Source organism: Accipiter gentilis, chromosome Z (assembly GCF_929443795.1).
Source record: "Accipiter gentilis chromosome Z, bAccGen1.1, whole genome shotgun sequence".
Lineage (NCBI taxonomy): Eukaryota > Metazoa > Chordata > Aves > Accipitriformes > Accipitridae > Astur > Astur gentilis.
The window spans coordinates 56622623-56641498 of record NC_064919.1 but is presented as its reverse complement, the minus strand read 5'-3'; the positions used below and the strand labels follow the sequence as shown (position 1 = coordinate 56641498).

At 39.4% G+C, this 18876-nt stretch overlaps 1 protein-coding gene across 7 annotated transcripts in view; it reads left to right on the top strand.

Moving 5' to 3' along the window:
• The first annotated feature begins 246 nt into the window (after positions 1-246).
• Positions 247-18876, top strand: part of KDM4C (lysine demethylase 4C) — a 271034-nt gene continuing 252404 nt past the window's right edge. For all 7 annotated transcript variants that reach the window (XR_007505033.1, XM_049794708.1, XM_049794709.1 and 4 more), the window contains exons 1-2: positions 247-441; positions 15414-15578. Coding sequence is in view for 6 of the 7 variants with exons in the window: in XM_049794708.1 (XP_049650665.1) it covers positions 15435-15578 (144 nt within the window). In the remaining variant the exon portion in view is untranslated. The remainder of the gene's footprint in view (positions 442-15413; positions 15579-18876) is intronic.

The window sequence follows — 18876 nt, the reverse complement described above, 5'->3', positions numbered from 1 at the left end:
TGGCGACCCATCCCTCAGGCACGCCACGCCTTGCGGGGCGGGGAACGCGCCTTACCCCGCCCGCAGCCGCGCTCCTCCGCCCGACCTCGTCACGTGACAGGCGCGCCGCTCCTCCGTCCGTGTCCCCTCCCCCCTCCTCCCCCCCCCCCCCCCCCCCCCCACCGCCGGGCCGCCGCGCTTTCCCCGTGCGTGCGAGCGCTGCGCGCATGCGCAGTCAGCAGCTGTCATCCGCGCAGGGAGCGAGGCGTCCCGACAGGCACGGGGAGGAAAAGCCCCGAGGGGACCGGGCAGGCGGCGGCGGCCGCCGGGGTGGGGGGGGGGGGGGGGAGCGGAGCGGAGAGGACCGGACCTGTCCTGTCGTGCCGCCGTGTCCGTCCCCCCCCCCGCCTCTCCTCGCCTTCCATCTGTCTGCGGCTGCCCGCTTAACTCTCTTCCGGACAGGTGCGGGGCGAGCTCCGAGCCGGGTCGTGCGGCGGCGGGCTGGCGGGGAGGAGGCGTGGGGCGGTCTGCCGGCTCGGAGGGAGGGTGCGGGGTGCACGGTGCGCGTGGGCCGGGAGCGAGCGGGCGGACCGGGTCAGACCGGGGCGGGCGAGGGGGTAACGAGAACGAGTCGGGGCGCTGCGGGGCAGGGCCGGGGGAAAGGGGGTCGGGGTCGGCGTCGGGCCGGGCCGGAGCGCGGGACCGCGGCGGGGCAGCGCGTCTTGCCGGGCTGACCGCGGCTGGGGCAGGCCGTGGGGGTCGGGTGCGAGGGGCGGAGCGGCCGCCGTGCCGCCCGGCAAGCCCCCTCCCCGCCGGGGTGCGTGAGGGGTCGGGACCCGGCCCGGCCCGGCCCGGCCGGGAGGGAACCGGCCCGGGGACTCCGCGTTGCGAGTAGGTGGATGGCGGCTGGGAGCGGGCCGGGGAAACGAAACCGGCAGGTGTCGGAAAAACAGGTCTCGTGTTCCCGCTTGTGGCCAGCGGTTCTGGGTCAGGGCGGTCGGTGGAAGCTCTGCACCTGAGAGGTCGGGCGGTTTCCCCGCGTGTTCGAAGCGGGTGGACAGAGTAGGCTACAGCGTGTCTCTCCGGGCTTTGGTGAAACGCTACGGACTTCACAAACAGCCTCTTTTTCTTGCAAAGTACAGCCGCGCCGATACAGCTCCGTCGTTTCTGCGTGTCGCCAAGGCGTTGCTGGAAGCTGACGGTTGTAAAGTGTTAGGAAAAGACTTTGAAGCTGTCTTCCGAGTAAAATACTCAGTTAAGCGTCGGTTCCACATCGTTCTGCCGGTGGTTAGAGTGCTCCACCTTTTCGGAGCCAGTTTCGGGGTCAGGGCTTTATGCCATGTTAATAGTCTTCCATTGGTCAGTCAGCCTTCTCTCTTCTGTACTTGATTTTAACTGGCAATCTGAAAAGCAAAAATATTTTTTTTTCTGCTAGGTGAACTGTGTTAGGGAAAATACTAGGTGTCTCTGTGTTTTTTAAAGGTGTATACTAGCTGAGAGCATAAACGGCATTTATTTTTTATATTATTAAGCTGCAGATTTATGATTCTCTGCACTTTTTCCTGAGACATTAACAACAGCAGCAACAAAAGTTACCTGGTGGCTACTAAACCAGCAGTTTTCTAAGCTGAAATACTTTCCGCAAGAAAGAAACTTACTGGCAGCCTAATGCAGGCTATTTTCTTTTAGCCTACAGTATTTTTTTGTTCACGTTCTTCATGAACCGAGAACATGAAAACGACTGTTGTGTAAAATTTGTCTTGGGCCTTACACACATTTTTCGTTGTACTATGATAACTACTTGATGGTATTGCTTCAAAAAAGCACCTTCCAGACACAAGACAATGGACAGCACAAGCATGGATTTGCTTTTCAGTACTTGAGATGAACCACTGGGAGCCATGCTTATCTTACTCTCAACTTTGGAGTGATGCTGATGCTATTGATTGCTGGCAACTGATGGTTTTCTTTTAGCTAAGTGCAGATGCAGATGTACGTAAGAGCAATTTTATTTTCTAGGGACTGACCCAGGAAACAGTATGTCTCATCCAGATACGCGCACATGATTAAATAGCTGTTGGATCAGAGTTAGAGCCAGTGTAGTATACAAGGGGAAAACCTTTAGTCAGTGTTTGTTTCAAAAAAAAAACCAAACCCAAACTTGGTTTGGTCTCTAATTTTTTTTTAATGGTAAATATGATGAAACAGAAAACCAGATTAAAGTCCTGTAATTTTTAGTCCTTAATTACTGATGTGTATTGAGTACAGAATTTTTTATCTCTTGGCCTGATTTCTGAACAAATCAGGTAAGCAGTTCTGCACCAAATCTAAATGCACAACTACCACAGTAATGCATTCAAACCGGAAAATTATGTTGTCGAGTGCTAATTATTAGAATCTTCCTAAGCAATTATGAACAAGCACAATAATTATTAAAAAAAAAAATCTGTGATTTCATACCTAACTTTATTAAAAAAATATTGGATTGAGTAGATTTATGACTTCCTCTAAACAGCTCTGGATTGGTCTACGTCTTAGTTCTGCAGTTAATTCACTTTGAAGTTTTCAGTTTTTTTCCTACAGGTGTCTTTTCCTGGGATGTATTTCTTCAGCATGGTGCTGAACAGAATGTGAATGGGGTTTATGGTGGTCCCAGCTATGGTCAAATTTGTTTCATGAAGGTGGTATTTTTATCCTACTACTCCCCAACATAAAAAAAAAAAAAACCAAATACATTTTGAAACACGCTTTTAGTATACACGGAGTTTCAAAGATAGCATGTTTTACTGTAATTCTGTTAATACAAGATATTTTCAAGTTCTCTGAATGATCACATGAATGGCTTAAAAGTTGTTGTTCTGAAATGTTAAGGTTTTAATACTTCACTAGAAAACATATCCATAGTCACTGGATAGCTTAATATTTCATATCTCAAAATGAACAAGTGATGTGTTGTGTTCTTTTCTTGATTTTCATTTATATTCGTAGACTGACTCATAAGATATTTTTAAGAAATGCAGTATTTTATACTTGGAAGGTGGTAATTGTTGTGTCATCAAATCACATAATGAAGGTGTTCATAAGAATTTGCTGTTCTGAAGTCCGGAGTGCGTTATAAACTCATATTGTATTTTTGGTATATAAGGATTTAGGGTGTACTTCCGGTTTCTTACATGGCATTATGTATCATAATTCATTCTGTTGTAGGCTGGCATTTTGCTCGGACTTTATTTCACTTGCTTAAAATTGTGGAGTTACCCATAGCGGCTAAATTGTTAACTTTGTCTGTGTGAGTAGTGCTACTACGGAGTTATGCAAGCACTCATTTTTATCCTTATTCCTGTTTACATCTAACATTTGCAGGACAGTATATTTGGGACAGTATACTTAGGACAGTATACCCTAAAAACTGGGGACAGTATATGTAAAGAACAGATTAGAAAAATTGTCAGGATTTTTAATTTAAGGTGTTGAAATTGCAAGAGTTAAAATTCAAACCACATCTTCTTGTGAAGACTGAATATTGAAAAAAATTTGGTGTCTAATCAGTCTTGCTTTCTGATTCTTGGACATGACAAGATACTTCATTGACTGTTGCAGATATTACAGGGGAGTTTCACAAAACAAACATGTTCCAGTTCCTTTGTGACATTTTTGCCTGCAAAATGTACAATCGCTTGACTGAGGCTGTTATGATGTAGCTTAGTAGGCCTATGATTTCCTGCTGGGTTTTGTCTAATAAAATTAAAATACTGGTTATTAGCAGGTAGTTTGTCTCTGAGAAAACCTAGATAAGTACTCCTATTCATAATAGATGCTGTGTGGCAAAAATTACTGTGCTGAGTCAGGTTTTGCTTCATTTTCATAGTTTATTCATTGCTTAAAACATAATTTAGAAGTTGCTAAAACAGTAAATGAACCTATGGCTTTGGAGCTGGATAAATTGTTTATAATCGTTAACTCTTTCGAAAAAAAGAGTGATTTTGATTTAAATCTAAAATTAAAATTGCAGAAATGTGTAGAAACCTGTAAACTGACCTATGAATAAAGGTGTAGAGAAAAAGAGAGTTTAAGAAACTCCCTAAGTTTTAGGAATCAAACTCTTCATGTTTGGGTTTGATTTCAGATGGAAGTGCTGGAGTATTTGATTTGAGTAAGTGATGACAAATATTTCAAAACTGAGATCAGTAAAAATGTCTAAAATACGGAAAAATATTAGGTAATAATAGAGGAAGAGCTTTTTCTTAACTGATTTGTGGCCTTCAGATTGTAGGTATGGCTTATGTTTGAGTTGGTGAAACTTGTAAGCTCACAATGTTCTTTTGTTGTCCCTGTGGAAGTATCTTCTGTATTTACTGAGATACAAATCTTCACAGGTTCCTGCTGTACAAATGTTAGCTATATAGTTTACTTTTCATTGAACTTTTTGCATTGCAAAGTGATATGACATGCTAGAGCTGCTAGTTCAACAGAGGCACAATGTCAATTCTTTCTTTTTGTTCGTTTTGTATGTTATAATGTTGTGGATTACAGCCACGTGTTTCCCAGATACCAATTTGTGAGTTCATTTTAAAGTGGTCTGCCTCTGGTATTAAATGATATGCCATATCAGTGGCCTGTCATAAGTTTGGATTGAGGAGGCTTTGGTCATGCCAGCTGAGCAAGTGATGCTTTCTCCACTGCTGTGAGCATTGCAGCAGACCACAGCAGTGCAGTATGACTGTACTGTGCATGTGCTTTTTGGTCCTGTGGTTCACTTCAGTGTGTGTACTTTCAGTCATAAGAGCAGAAAGGCAAGACATGCACGGCTCTTCCCTGGCCACGAGGTATTGGGTCTATGGTTATTTAGAACAAAGTGTAAGGGCGGGAGAATTGCGTGACGTCTTTGAAATACAAAATCTTTTTCGAGAGGGGAAATGCTCACTGTGAAGGCTAATAGTAGCTAGACCTTATCACAGGTGCAGAAATATAGTTTTAGGTGTGCCATAAGTATCTTTAAGGGGGAAAAGTACATATTTCTGTTTCTCAGCTTAGACACTAATTTACAGGTTTTTTTTTTTTGTCCTGTCCTTGTTCTGCATCTGAACAGATTTGCCATGTAGTGATTGCTTGTGAAAAATATTATCTCTGTTACTATAGCATATCCCTGAAAAAAATATGTGTGTTTTGATGTTAAGGAATTGTGAAATCCAGGGTATAAGGGTATCTTTTGGGAGGAGATCTTTAAACGCAGTTAGTTAATAATGTGCCATATAGTTAGGGAGTTTTTTTGAGAAATGCATACTGGCAGAAATGAGAGACCTGGCAGAACTGTTTAAAAGTGCTTAATCAGGAAGCAATTCACACTCACCACCTGCTGTTTGTATCCCCAGCAATATTATAGGCTGTATTAGCAATAAGTTGGGTTTTTTTTAACTTCTAGGTGCTTGTAAATAGCTTTTTAAAACTGAGTTTTAGGCCAAATTACTTTCTGGTCTCTATCAGGACTACACCCAAATTTGAGAATGTTGTTACAACACTGTGTGAATTCATGGTTTACTTGCATCTTGAATAGTGCTTACAGCTTTGGTACCCCTTTCGCTTGACTAAAAGTAATTTACTGGAACTGGTAAAGATCCAGAAATAGGATGCAATGATGATCCGAAGTACAGAATGGATTATCTGCAAGGAGACTAGGAGTCTTCAGTTTAGAAAAGAGATGACTGCAGGAGACCATGATAGAGTTCTGTAATTCATGTGTGGTCTGAAGGTAAATAGAAGCAGATGGGTAACTGTTCCCAGTACACACATGAGATGTCAGATTAAACTAAAATGTGAAATACACAAAACTTACAGAAGGAGATATATCGCTTAGCATGTCGTTGATAATGGAATGCTTTGTCATGAGATGTTCTGGGTGTTAAATGCCTACAAAGGTTTAGAATCATGGGCAAAAATTCCATCAGAGTCCACATAATGCAATAATACCCTCTCTGCCTAAGGATTCCTTAATCTGTACATTGCTGAAGGCTGAGATGGTATTCTGCAAAAGTATAGTTATAAGCTACCCCTACACTTAACTTTTTCTAGATATTTGCTGTTAGCAACTGGAAACTTGATTGGTCTGACTTATTATTGCTGTTGCTGAAGGCTGTTGCATGCTGCTTCCAACTGGGACTATGGATTTCATACCTGTGTTTTCATTAAAAAGGAAGTAAAAACTCTTGAAACATGGGTTGCAAGTAAAAATGAGAAAAATATTTTTTTTTGTCCCCTCCTTGCTTCTCAGTTATTTCAAGATGTTCTTGCATGCTATGATCCTGGTGTGGGAGAGGAATGTTTATGAAATGAATTCATGTAATTTTTCAGTTCAATGTTTATGGGTTCGTTTTTGTATTTTTGGAAATAATTACTGTAAGGGTAGTACCACACATAGAAATGCAAACTTCATTTCAAGTTTGTCAAACTACTTAAAGTTTTATATTCAAACTGAGATGGATTTAGGAACTTCAGAATATGGCTACCTATCCAGATTCCTGGTTTCTTAAGTTTTTTATAATCGATTTGAATACTTTAATACTCCTAACATTTTTAAACTTAATTGATTCTTCCCGATGACTGCTGGGTACCTGATGACTACATGCCTAACCATGAGATCTGGCTTATAAATGCCTCATATCACAAATACAAAACGTTGTGGCCCATGCATTTATTTTAACAGTTAATTCAATCAACTAACATAACAGAGTTGGAATTCCTGATAAATAGGATCTTTTTCTAAGGCAGGGGCATATAGGCAGACATAATTTGCATGCACATTTACTGTTATTAAAGGAACAATTCAAACATAAGTTTGCAAAACAAATTACATTGAGAATTAACTATTTGCATGCTCAGTAACAGTTGGACATGCAAGCTGTGCTTTTAGGTTTCCAATTACCTGAAAGTCATTCCTGTAGCTAGTCATGGACTGTGCACTGTTGCAGTATCACATCTTTGAATTTGCTTTACCAAACAATATAGGGAGTTGGATGGTACCTACTTACAGAGTATGCTAAAAACTTTTTGAAAGTGATGTAGGAAAATGCAGAAGTGATTCTACCCATGTCTATGGTAAAAATAAGTGACTGGATGAGCTTATGGAGTCAATATTATTTACAACCTAACTATTATAGATTAAGACCTGGTTTTCTACTGCTTGTTCCCCTTCCAGCTCTTGCAGAGCTTGTTGTACAAACTTCTTACTTTTTTTGCAAAAACAGACACTGCAAGTAGGAGGTTAGTGGAAAAAACCTGTAGTTTTCCTCAAGTTTTGTCAATAAAAGTGTTTTTATTGAATGATTCCTAAAAAATGTTGGCTAGTACTTTAGAGTGTGAGTGCTCTGTCTTGTTTTCAATTGAAATCTCTTGTATCTGACAAGTGTTTTCAAATAGATTATTTTGTGTTTTCTTTCAGATCAGTGTCCACAAAATGCTGCGGTGTTTTGTGCATGCCTTTCTCTGGACAAGTTTGTTTTCTTGTTGTTAGTTATTTGAAAAAAAAATTTATCAGGATGAATTAATCCCTTCTCAAATGTTTGTTGTTCCATAGTTAGTGTGGGTGAAAACTTGTGAGAAAAGAAAAAGGGAAAAATGTGTGTTTTAACTAATTCATCTGTGAGGAGTGATGACCTTTAAAAATTTGTTCTTTTTTCTTCCTGTCTTCCTTCTTTTTCTCATTTACTCGTGCTTGCTTTGTGTAATTTGTTTTATTTGGGTTGTTGAGTAAAGTTTGTGGATATTGATATTTTATGTATTGAACACACAGAAATAATAAAATAATCTGATCTTCCGAAATATGAATGCACTTATTTTATGATGCAGGTATGACACAAATGACCTATAGTTATTTAGTGCTTTTCCGTGTTAGCTAACCTTTTTGTGTATAGCAGAGCAGATGCAGCAGGCTGTGTTTTTTTTTTTTTTGTCCTTTGTTGTTCGGCAGTGCTTTCAGTACAGGGGCCAAAGTGGGCACCGTTTGGCAGTCAAGAGCTGCCTCCCACGTTTGCATGTTTGGAAGAACAATTGTGTCAAGTCTTGTGTAGCTTAAGTGTTGGTTTCTGCTGCTGAGGGGTGGAACTCGAAGTACTGGTTAGTTATTTTACACTACAGGTGAGAAGTGGATAGCCTTCAGAGGACATATGACAGCTTAGTATTAAGGTGGGGAGAGAGTACTGTAATACTGAAAGTTGGTTTCATGTAGTTCTTTGTGCATTTTGACCAACTGCAAATTAACACATGCTGTTTTTCTGGTGTGTTTCATCCTGTTTCATACGAGTATTTTCTAATTGTGTGAATCAGTGCCTTGCTTGTAATTTGATTAAACATAATTGCTAGTTTGGATTTCTGTATTAGCTGTCAAATAAATGAAAGTTGGAAGATGTTTTCCAGTTCTGGGGATAATATATTCTGTGTTCTTGTGAGGGTATGCAGGATTCTGCATGGAAGAATGGTGTTTAACAGATAATTTTCTGCCAATAAATTATATTTAGTATCCTGACAGCTTTAACAATATGGTAAGGTATAGGCATTACAAAAAGGAGTCCAGTGTTTTGACAGGGCAGGCTGGAAATTGTAGCTGCCTGGTACTAATTAGGACAGTTAAGATTCAGTTAGCTGTGGTGAGGTATAGAGGTCCTTTCCTTTTCTTAGGATATGGAAGAAACAGTCCTGTAGATTGTGCACTTAGTAAACAATCACGCAGAATAAAGTGTGTGATCAAGAATGTAGTACGGTACACTACTGTTCTGTAGATGTAGGTAATTAACTCTTTCCATATCTGGCCTTAGTTACTAATGTCAAAGCATGCAGCAAGTTATTCTTTTCTTTCTTCCTTCCTCTCTTACCTGTTTTTTTCTTTTGCTTTGGCAGCTCCCGAGAAGTTTGTTATAGTCTTTTATTGCCTTTTTGTTCTGGTAGTTAGCGTACCTATCAAAATATCAAGTTTGTTATGTTTGTGCAAGCTGTGCAATTTAAATATTGCAGGATTTGTTTAAAAAGCACTTCCCCCTGTCATCCTAACTGGTTAAAGGCGTTTGCATCTTGGATTATATACTGGTACCATTAATGAGATTTCATCTTGTTGTGAGTATATGAGCTTTTCTAGTGTTGTACTGTGACATTTTGAATTAGGTTCGTTAGGTTTCTCAGGCCACATGCTGACATAGATGTGGATGATTAAAAGTTGCTGACTTCATGTTTCCAGTTCTGTAGTATTAAGACAAATGTAGCATTACTGTGCTCTTGGCTGATCATTTGAAGGTCTTTTGGCAGGGCCTGGCAATGGCTATAAACTTTTTAAAAGAAGGACCAGATTCTTTAACACAGCTGTTGGCTCTTTAGCTGGCAACTGTGGACAAGTTACATGCTTGCATTTAATCTAGATTTTTCACTGTTTAATCAGACATGTTTCAAGACATAGGCAAACTACTTGGTCACCAAGAAATTCAAGTTCTATGGGCAGGCTTTGCAGTTTCTTGGATCAGGCTCATAGCTTGAGCTTGCTTGACTAAAGCTTTCCAAGGATTAGCTAAAAAGCTTCTTTCTTTCAGCGTTATGCAAAGTACTAATGCATGCTAATTTGAGTGGAGTATGTCTTCTCATTTATTAATGTTATCAACTGCTTTTCTAGATAGTCATGGGCAAACTTGTCAACGTGCAGTACTGTCTTGCAAGGGGGGCAGAAAATGGCTGATTACAATATTGATATTAGAGGTTTAAAATAACTGTTAAAAATCTCTCTCTACATACCACTTGTCTTTCTATTTTATAATGTGCAGCCTAAATGGACATACTGACCTTGTTTCTATGACTTTGTATTTGCTAATGTCTTGCACATACTCACTGTGTAGTAGTAAAAACTCTAGAACTTTTTATTTCTCAGCTTGTACGGCTCTTTAACATCACAAAACAGGTAGTTATGTATACCACTAAGTGGAATAGTTAAGGCAGTGATAGCATGATTGCAGTGTGGATTTTACTTTAGAACGTCATCTTAGTAGTTATGTTCTTGTCTGCAAAAGAACCTCTGAAGGCCTTTTAACTCTTACGCTTGACTATATTTTATGCTGTCCTGTTTTATGATTTGGTAGGGTGTAACTGAATTTTTGCATGCGAAAGAAAGAGCAAAAGTAGGAATTGGTGGGAGAAAGTATGTAGGACTCTTGAATTCCACAAAGTGCTTGAGAGAATTACGTGGTGTGTTAGAAGTTGTGAGATAAGTTCATCTGATTCATGTTAATATAAACAATGCTAGGGCCGCATAATAAAATGCGACCCTCACTGTCTATGTAATCTTTAACCATTTTGTCGATCCTTGTATAACCGCAGGCCGGGAGGAGACAGATGATGTGTACATAGTTCATTCTCTTTTTGCCAACCCAAACCCGGTTCTGTTGTTTACTATCCTGGAAAAGAACTGAGGCATTTGGATGTGTATTTGGCCTCAGGGATTGCAGTGCTTGGGATCTTGATGGGCCATTTGTTGCGTGTATTTGCTGGGGGGGAGGTCTCTGTTGTGGACTTGTTTGGGTTCTGGTGACCGCGGCTGGTGCTGTGCACGGTGTGGGCGCTCACACAGGGTGTCTGCTGTCTGGCCCGAGCAGTGGGGAGCCGGGTCAGAGACAACTTTCTGAGCACCCACCCGACCAGGAGATGGAGAAGGACACGCCTAGTATGAATATGTCACGAACGTGAGACTAGACCATAAAAGAAGCTGGGTTGTTTTTCAGGGCGCACGTCTTGGTAGAGCAGAAGCTCCTGGCGTGCCCAGCGCTGTTTGCTTGCCTTTATTCATTTAATAAATTGTAAACTTTGTTTAGAATCCTGTTTGGGACAAAATTCATTTATAACAGAAGTTAATAGAATTGAATTTGAAGGCCAGCATTTTCCAACTGATTTACAGCATAGCTTTGTTTGTTGTGGTAAACTTACACCATGTCACTCAGTACTGGTGCTTACTGTTTTAGACTGACAAGTGTAATGAACATTGCTGCAATAATAAAATTATGAAATGAATTTAAGAAGTCTCAACTCATAGGTCATAGCTGTAAAGGTGTTAAATTACTAGGAAATCATAAAATGAATAGCCTTGTTTAATAAGAAGTATATGGACTTCTAGCACAGCAAACTACTGCAAAGCCTCTATCATCTTTCTGCTTCCTAAACTACTGAGATTATATAGTATAATCTGCTCAGGGAGTGTTCTTATAAAAATTGTGCTTATCAAAGAGCTGTTTTACCCAGTAAGTTAATGAGATGTCCTTTACTGAGGAAGAAGGGTAACACAAGCGTGGATCAGAGAGTTTGTTTCCACCAAAAATAACATAGCTGGCTGGTCTGTATGGCCATTGGACAGGGAGCTGGACCCTAAGATTCATGGAAGCAGGTAGAAAAAAGATCCTGTGAAAGAGGATTTGTATTTTTCACACTCCAGTAAAGCTGGGCAAAAATTCTGCCTTTCCAATGCTATACAAATGTCTTCATGATTAGTTGAAAATTACTTATTTTGCTTGCAGTACAGATTAAAGTTCATCACAGTACAATTCAGTTATACGCTTGAGCCTTGTCTTAGTTCCAGAGATGTAAAAAAAATAATCTAGTTAGTATCTTTACTTTGGTATGTTTTGCAAACAGGATTTTAGCAATCTAGCAGCCAGGGAAGCATGCTGGCATGTGTGACTGTGGAAGTTAGCATGAGTTAATCACTGTTTATTAGCTAGATTAACAATCTTTAAATTAACTAATTTCTTCATCATGGCTAAGTGGTAGCGTATATTCAGTTTGTTTGGTACATTGCTGTTTTTAAAGTAGCTCAGGTATTAAAACTGATGTTTTGGTGAAATGTCTTGGCCGAGAGGAATTTATATCATACTAATTTATGCAATAATTAGTTTGTTGTGCCTGGTGATTGAAATCAGACACTAGCCAAAATCATCTTGCAGCCTTTCTTGTAGCTGAACCACTTGGATATGGCTTTTTTTTGTCTCCTTACCCCTTTTCATGAGGAATGTAGGAAATCGGTTATCTTTCAGAATTATAACCCTTCATCTTAGACAAATTTAATTACAAAACTTACGGAAGACAGAGCCTCAGGTTTCTAGGAACACATGTAGGCACTGTGCTTGTGCATGTTTTGTGCCCACAGACAAAACTAGGATAAAAAGGTTGATACTAGATTTCCTTTTGAAACTGGCTTTCTATATGAATAATTTAAATTAATACTTTTTCATAGAAACTGATTAAGCTAATTGGTAAAGCAATTTATATAACTGCTTTTGGAAATGGGCTTCATCTGTGACGTAGTGGAAGGTGATGTCTGGCACTGTGCACACGTATGAGTTGGCAGAATTAATATTAATTCATAACTGTAACTTTGGCTTTGCGTGTTTACCTGTGCAGCTGCAGTGTTTAACTTAGAGCAGCAGGTAGGAATAGCTCAGAATCAGAGAACTGTGGAGGTTGGAAGGGACTCTCTTCTAGTACCTCTATATCTCACTTGTACTGTGGAAGTACAAGAAGTGTGCACAGCACACACAGAAGTGTGCACAGCACTCCAGGTGTGGCCTCACCAGTGCCGACTAAAAGGGAAGGATCACCTCCCTTGACCTGCTGGCAACAGTCCTCCTAATGCAGCCTGGGATGCTGTTGGCCACCTTTGCTGCACGGGCACATTGCTGGCTTATGTGTTCAACTTGGTGTCCCCCAGGACCCCCAAAGGCCTTTTCTGCAAAGCTGCTTTCCAGCCTGCCAGCCCCCTTCATGTACCCCACATGCCTTCGGTTGTTCCTCACCAGGTGCAGGACTTTGCCCTTCTCCTTGTTGAGCTTCACGAGGTTCCTGTCAGCCCATTTCTCCAGCCTGTCAAGGTCCCTCTGGATGACAGCACAACCCTCTGGTCTATCAGCCAATCCTCCCAGTTTTGTATTGTCTACAAACACCACATTGTTGTAAGCAGAAATAGTTGTTCTGATTTGGCTTAGATAAAAGTATGTGTCTGAGAGACCTTGAAGTGGTGAGAAATTTAGTTATCGGTTAACTGAACGTAATTCCAACTATCGGCTGTTGCAGTATGCCCTCCTTTCCCACTCCTCATTGCTTGATTTGGTTTGCGAACACTGGGCTTGGTACTAGGCAGGTAAGTGGATGAAACACACTTCTGAAAAATTTATCCGCTAAGGGAAAGAATATTAGTGATGTAAAAGACAAATTTGTAAGTGGATGCTGAAGTAAACTGCTTTAACTCCCCCCCCCCCCCCCCCAACCAATCAAAGAATGAATTAACTCCCCCCCCGCAAAGCCCCCCAAAACTGCACTGACAATGTTGGAGAATACTAGAAGAGTTGAGGGAAGGATGTTAATCTGTATGCTATGATGAAGTAACTACTGACTGCTGGATATCTTGTATGCAGTCAATGGAATGGATTGAAAGGTGTAGAATGATGAATAATGAAGGACTATTACACTTTTTCCCAATGAAGAAAGAGCAGAGGGTTTGTTTTTTAGAGGTGGGGTGCGTGTGTATGTATGTGTGTATGTGTATTTCACTGATGTGTATACTTATTTAATATATTTTTAGGTGAAGGCCTAAAATCTGATTTTGTGCAGAGGAATCAAATATCCTGTTTGATTATATTTCCAGTGTCACTTTACTGTCAGAGAACCATTATAAATCATAAGCACTGTCTATTGCACTTTGCAATGAAGGAAAGCATAGCTTCACTTGTGGTCATAAATCCAAGTTTCATTTTCCTGTGATGGGTCACAGTGGCAGGGTTATATGTGGAACTTCTAATGGATGGGAATAAATGAAGAGTGTTTTATATACAAGCCAGCTGTTTACTGCTGAGGGAAGTTATCCCACTTTCACATGTTGAGGTGTGCTTGCCTGTATGGACTTGATAGTTTAAATGCAAAAATACCTGCAAATTAAAATGTTACTGATTTTTGGGAATGTGAGAGTTACAGAAGTCTGGTTAATTTCAATTCAAATAGAGTTGGAAAGTAGTGTAGGGAGGGGAATAGGATTTTACTGAAGGTGGGAGTGTGGAAAAAGAAATCTTAATTAAGTGCTAAGAATGGAGAGTGGTGTGCTGAGTGAAGTGGGGAGGCAAAGTGAGAGAAAAAATAACGACACAAAAAGCAGGCTAAATGTTGGAGTACCAGTAGGAGAGTAAAACATGGGAAGACTTAAAGGCATCTTGCACATACAGCTTTCTTATGCAGTGATTCATATCAAGCTAGAAGGGTCATGAAGCTAATGAAGTTAGTGGCTAATACAGTGACATACAGAAGAACCTATGTTGACTGTGTGGCAAAGAAAACATTATTGCAGGCACTTTGCAGATGGAGAAAATGAGCAATGAGTTAAACTAGATGCTCAGGAAAGCCAAATCACTAAAAAGCTAGTCACAGTTGAGTTATTTGTATTCTGGGATGAGCTTTTTTGTAAGGTTAAGGAAGAATTTCGTGAACAATAGATGGCACATGGTGATGTATAGTTGAAAATTGCAACACCTGCTGAAGTTAAAATATATTTATCAGTTGCCTAAAGACCAGTCCATTCATGAGTACTGTATCTTAGTATGAAACAGAAATATAACTTTTAATCATCTTCAGTGTAGAAATAGAAATAAGAGGAATCTTATTGTCTCTATGTGTATCACTTGCATGCTTTGTTTCTGTTGAAGAGGTTTCAGAGAATAAGGGGTAATATAGTCCTGCTGTTAAACTGCTGATGTGAGAGTTAGGAAATCCAGGTGCTCTTTCTTTCTGTTTGCAGTGTGAGTGGGAAGTGAGTAATCAGTTTTCTCTGTATACTAACTGGGAACAGTGATATTTTATCAAATGTGTAGCTTTGTTACTCTGGATTGTGCCTGTGTAATGTAAATCCCTAGACAGAGAAATGCAGTAACTTGCAGATGGGTCAACACAGGAAGATGCTATTATGTTGTTAAAGGTTAACTTGAGAAAAGGTGCCATAAAACCAGAGGCATGAACTGGACAGTATAAATGTCACTCACGATAGTGTTCGTGCTGGGTGAAGGCTGGGTATTTTTAAAGGAGTAGGGAGAAAAAGTAAACACTTGTTTTGTGCCTTTTATACTAGCATGGGTAGATGATTTCAGAAGCTCTTTTCCTGTTTGAAACACATATGTCTGTCCTGGTTTCGTCTGGGAGAGAGTTAATTTTCTTTCTAGTGGCTGGTATAGTGTTACCTTTTGGATTATTATGAGATGAATGTTGATAACACACTGTCTTCAGTTGCTGCTAAGCAGTGTTTATACTAAGTAGGGGATTTTTCCGTTTCTCATAACCAGCCAGCAAGAATTCAACATGAATCTCAGAATTTATTTTACAGATTATTCTCTTCAGTGTATGTTATTTTTTTCTTTTTCTTTTTCTTTTTTTTTTTAAAGCTGGATTGAAAGTGAACCACAATGGCTGCTGTCATCTCAGATAGTCCTCCAAACCCAAGCTGCAAAATCATGACTTTTAGGCCTTCGATGGATGAATTCAGGGATTTCAACAAATACTTAGCATACATGGAATCACAAGGTGCTCATAGGGCTGGAGTTGCAAAGGTAAACATCTACAATGTAGAAGGAAAATTGTTCCTAATATGTTTTCACAGTATCTGTATTTTGCTGATTGCAAAACTGACTTTTTTGGTATTTAACATTTTTTCCAAATGATTTCCAATGAATGGATACTGCTCTGTTACTGTTTTAAGAAAGAGCTTTTTGGTATCTCTGATGTTTCATGCAAACTAATGAAGATGATGTATACTGTTTTCTCTCTAACTGTCAATTTTTTCCATGTTTACAGTAGTGAAAGAAGATCTCTTCTTAAGGCAGATTTAAGCTAGTTTTTGGCAAGTCAGAACAAATTAGGGAGTTTATAGTATAAATTGGAAAGTCCTGATTTATCAGATGTTGAACTCGGTCTTCTAGAGTTGTGTGTATAACTTTACTGGAGCAAATAATGCCGCTACAGTCAATGGATGTATGTATGAAGATAGTGATGCAGTGTTTGAATGAAAATTGTTTTCTTTTTAATGGTGATTATGTTATCTTTTATTAATGAGAATTGGAGGTACATTAATTACCATTGAATTGCCCTTTGAACAATGGTATATCGAGGGTTTTACAGCAGGTGTTTGTCCCCTGATGGAGAGTGATCGTCAGAGATTAAGTTTGATGTAATTTAGTGCTACATCATATAAGTATTTATGCAGTATTTGTTTTGCCACTTTTCAAACCATCAGGACATAGTGCAGGTCTAGAAATTCTAGCTTAGTTATTGCAAGTGGTCAGTGGGAGTAGCTGTCTTCATCACTGGGTTTTTAAGCTAATGTTGCAAAGTCAAGACATTTAAAAATTGAGAAACAAAACCTGCAATTCTTGCTTTCCTCCGGCCCACTCCCTACTTCCTGTAAAACAAAGCAAAATTGAATCCCTTTGAACTCCCCAAACTGAACACACTTTGAAAACCTTATAGTTTATTTGCTTTCTGATTTATGAGGGTGGAGTACATGTAGGTCATATTTTCAAACTCTTCTCTGCAAACAGGAGTAGAAATGTGATAAATAGACAACAGAGGAAAGCCTGAGCTGAATTTTTCACTTACTCAACTATATTATGGAACCTATTTGTTTGTGTGGGGATGAACTATTGCAGTCCTCTCATCTTGAACAGTAAACATAACAGCAAATTCATCATAGTGACATCTGTTGCTCAACAGATTTACACCATTAACATGTATGTGAGCAGGAGATTTTAGCTATGTATCATTCTGTGGATTCTGTACGTGGACTCAACATTAAAAAACCCTCTCATTTTCATATTGGTTATATAAATAGCTTTATTTCAACTGTTGGTAGTTTCTAATCCTTTTTCACGGGGATCTAGCTAAAGAAATAGAAAGTGCCTTATGACCAGCCACTGAGATGAGACTAATTTTATTCTATTTCAGTTTGTTTATTCATATATAATGTGCTTGCTTTCTTTGGTATGTTGTGTATAAAACAAAGACAGGTATGCATAAATTGTACTCCTTGCTTTCTCTGGCTATATGAGGAAGCTGTTATATGAGCCAGGTTTAGTGTAATACGTTTGGAAAAAAAACCCCCACCCAAAACCCAAAAAAACCCCCCAAAATGAACTAGTTTTGTTTAAAAAGAAGAATATTTGTGATATGCTCTTTATCATGGCTATGTCTGTCCTAGACTGCAATTAATCTTTTCATTTGATGGTATTCAAAACCAGAAGCTTCTTAATTTGGAAAAAAAAAAAAAAAAAAAAAGTATCTTACATTTCATTTTCCTTTAAAAACTGTGTATCTGTTTACCTCTTTGACAGTTCTCTGGACGTGTATCATCAAAAAATGAACTATAATCCTTAAAAAGCCTCTGCAAACTTCTGTTTTATTTCTGAGATATTCATCATAAATAAATGCTTCAGTTACTCTCCATCAGGTTTTTTTTTTTGCGCTGCTGCTTTTCTTTTCTGTCACGGATTGAAGCAGCTGGGAATGCTGGTCAGCAGCTTCCTGATACATGGTGCTGGGTGCTCCTCTGAGGCTACTGGTATACTTAAGATTAACTGTGGGACTAAAATATGTCATGGTTTGATCCCAGTGTACTAGTCATTTGTGTGTGTGAACTTTAGGATGTCTGGAAAGGGAGAGTTTTCCGTGTCTTGGCATTCTTGGTTGCAAAATTTCAGCCAGCAGGCAGTGTGAAGGAGGTAATGAAGTCTTATTGGAAATATTCTTCAGATTTTTTTGAGACATAAATATGGCTTCAGTCATAGTTGTGTTTTGGTTCCTTATCTTGGTTCTGGTTCCTTTCCTGCCATCCAGCAATTAAATAAACCTCCATGTGCAACTGGTGTAGGAGAAAAGGGCCGAGCCATTGAGGGTGTCCTGAGGAGAGCAAAGGACATAGTAACCTTAGCAAAGACTGAAAGGAAGGAATGTGAAACAATTTTGCCTTTATTGTAAAATTTAAAATTTCTCTAATATTGCTGTCATCTTCATATCCTTACTTTTAGTGTTGCCCCCCCCTCCCCCCCCGAAGATTCTGGATAGACATAATTTTCTGGCATAACCAAGCATGAGATTAATTCTTGCATATATGAAATGCATGTGATCTGAATATTCACTTGATACTGAAAGGCAAAGATGACATAGTATCAATAAAATAGACTAATGCCGTCATTTTAAAAAGAGCACTTAATGTTAATATGTAAACTTTGTTTCCTGTAAACTTTGTTTTGAATTTGAAACACCTTGAAGGAATATTGTAATGGGCCAAAGTAGTAGTTATCTTTTTAGGTTAGGCACATGAATATGTGAAACTGACTTTTTTAAAAATAGTAGATGCAACAGTAATACCTAATATCTACCAGGTGTTTTAAGTATTTTAAAGAGTATAATGCAGATGTTGACTGTGCAGTGGATGCAGGTGTGTACTGTATTTAATTTACTGTAACACTAATCTAGTCAAAAATCAATTTGTAAAATGGTAATCATGGCAACAGAAGAACAAAGTTAGGCTGTGGTCTCTACTTCTTCACCATGGTGTAATGCTGTAAGATGTAGGTTAGAATCCCATAACTGTGTTGAAAATTAATGGGGGGTCCATTCTAGTAATTTAAGTGACAAAGTACTTCAGAGATATGACAGCTTTCATGATACATATCCCTAGTTAACACTGTTTAACCTGAATTAATTTTTAAATTTTCAAGCAACTTTTTTTTTTAATGTCATTAAATACAAATTGAAACTACTTTCTTTCCTGATGAGCTCATGAGCTGCTTCCTTAAGGATGAATCTTTCAGTGTTGTTGCTGTTATCAAACTATAGCTATTTATTTTTTAG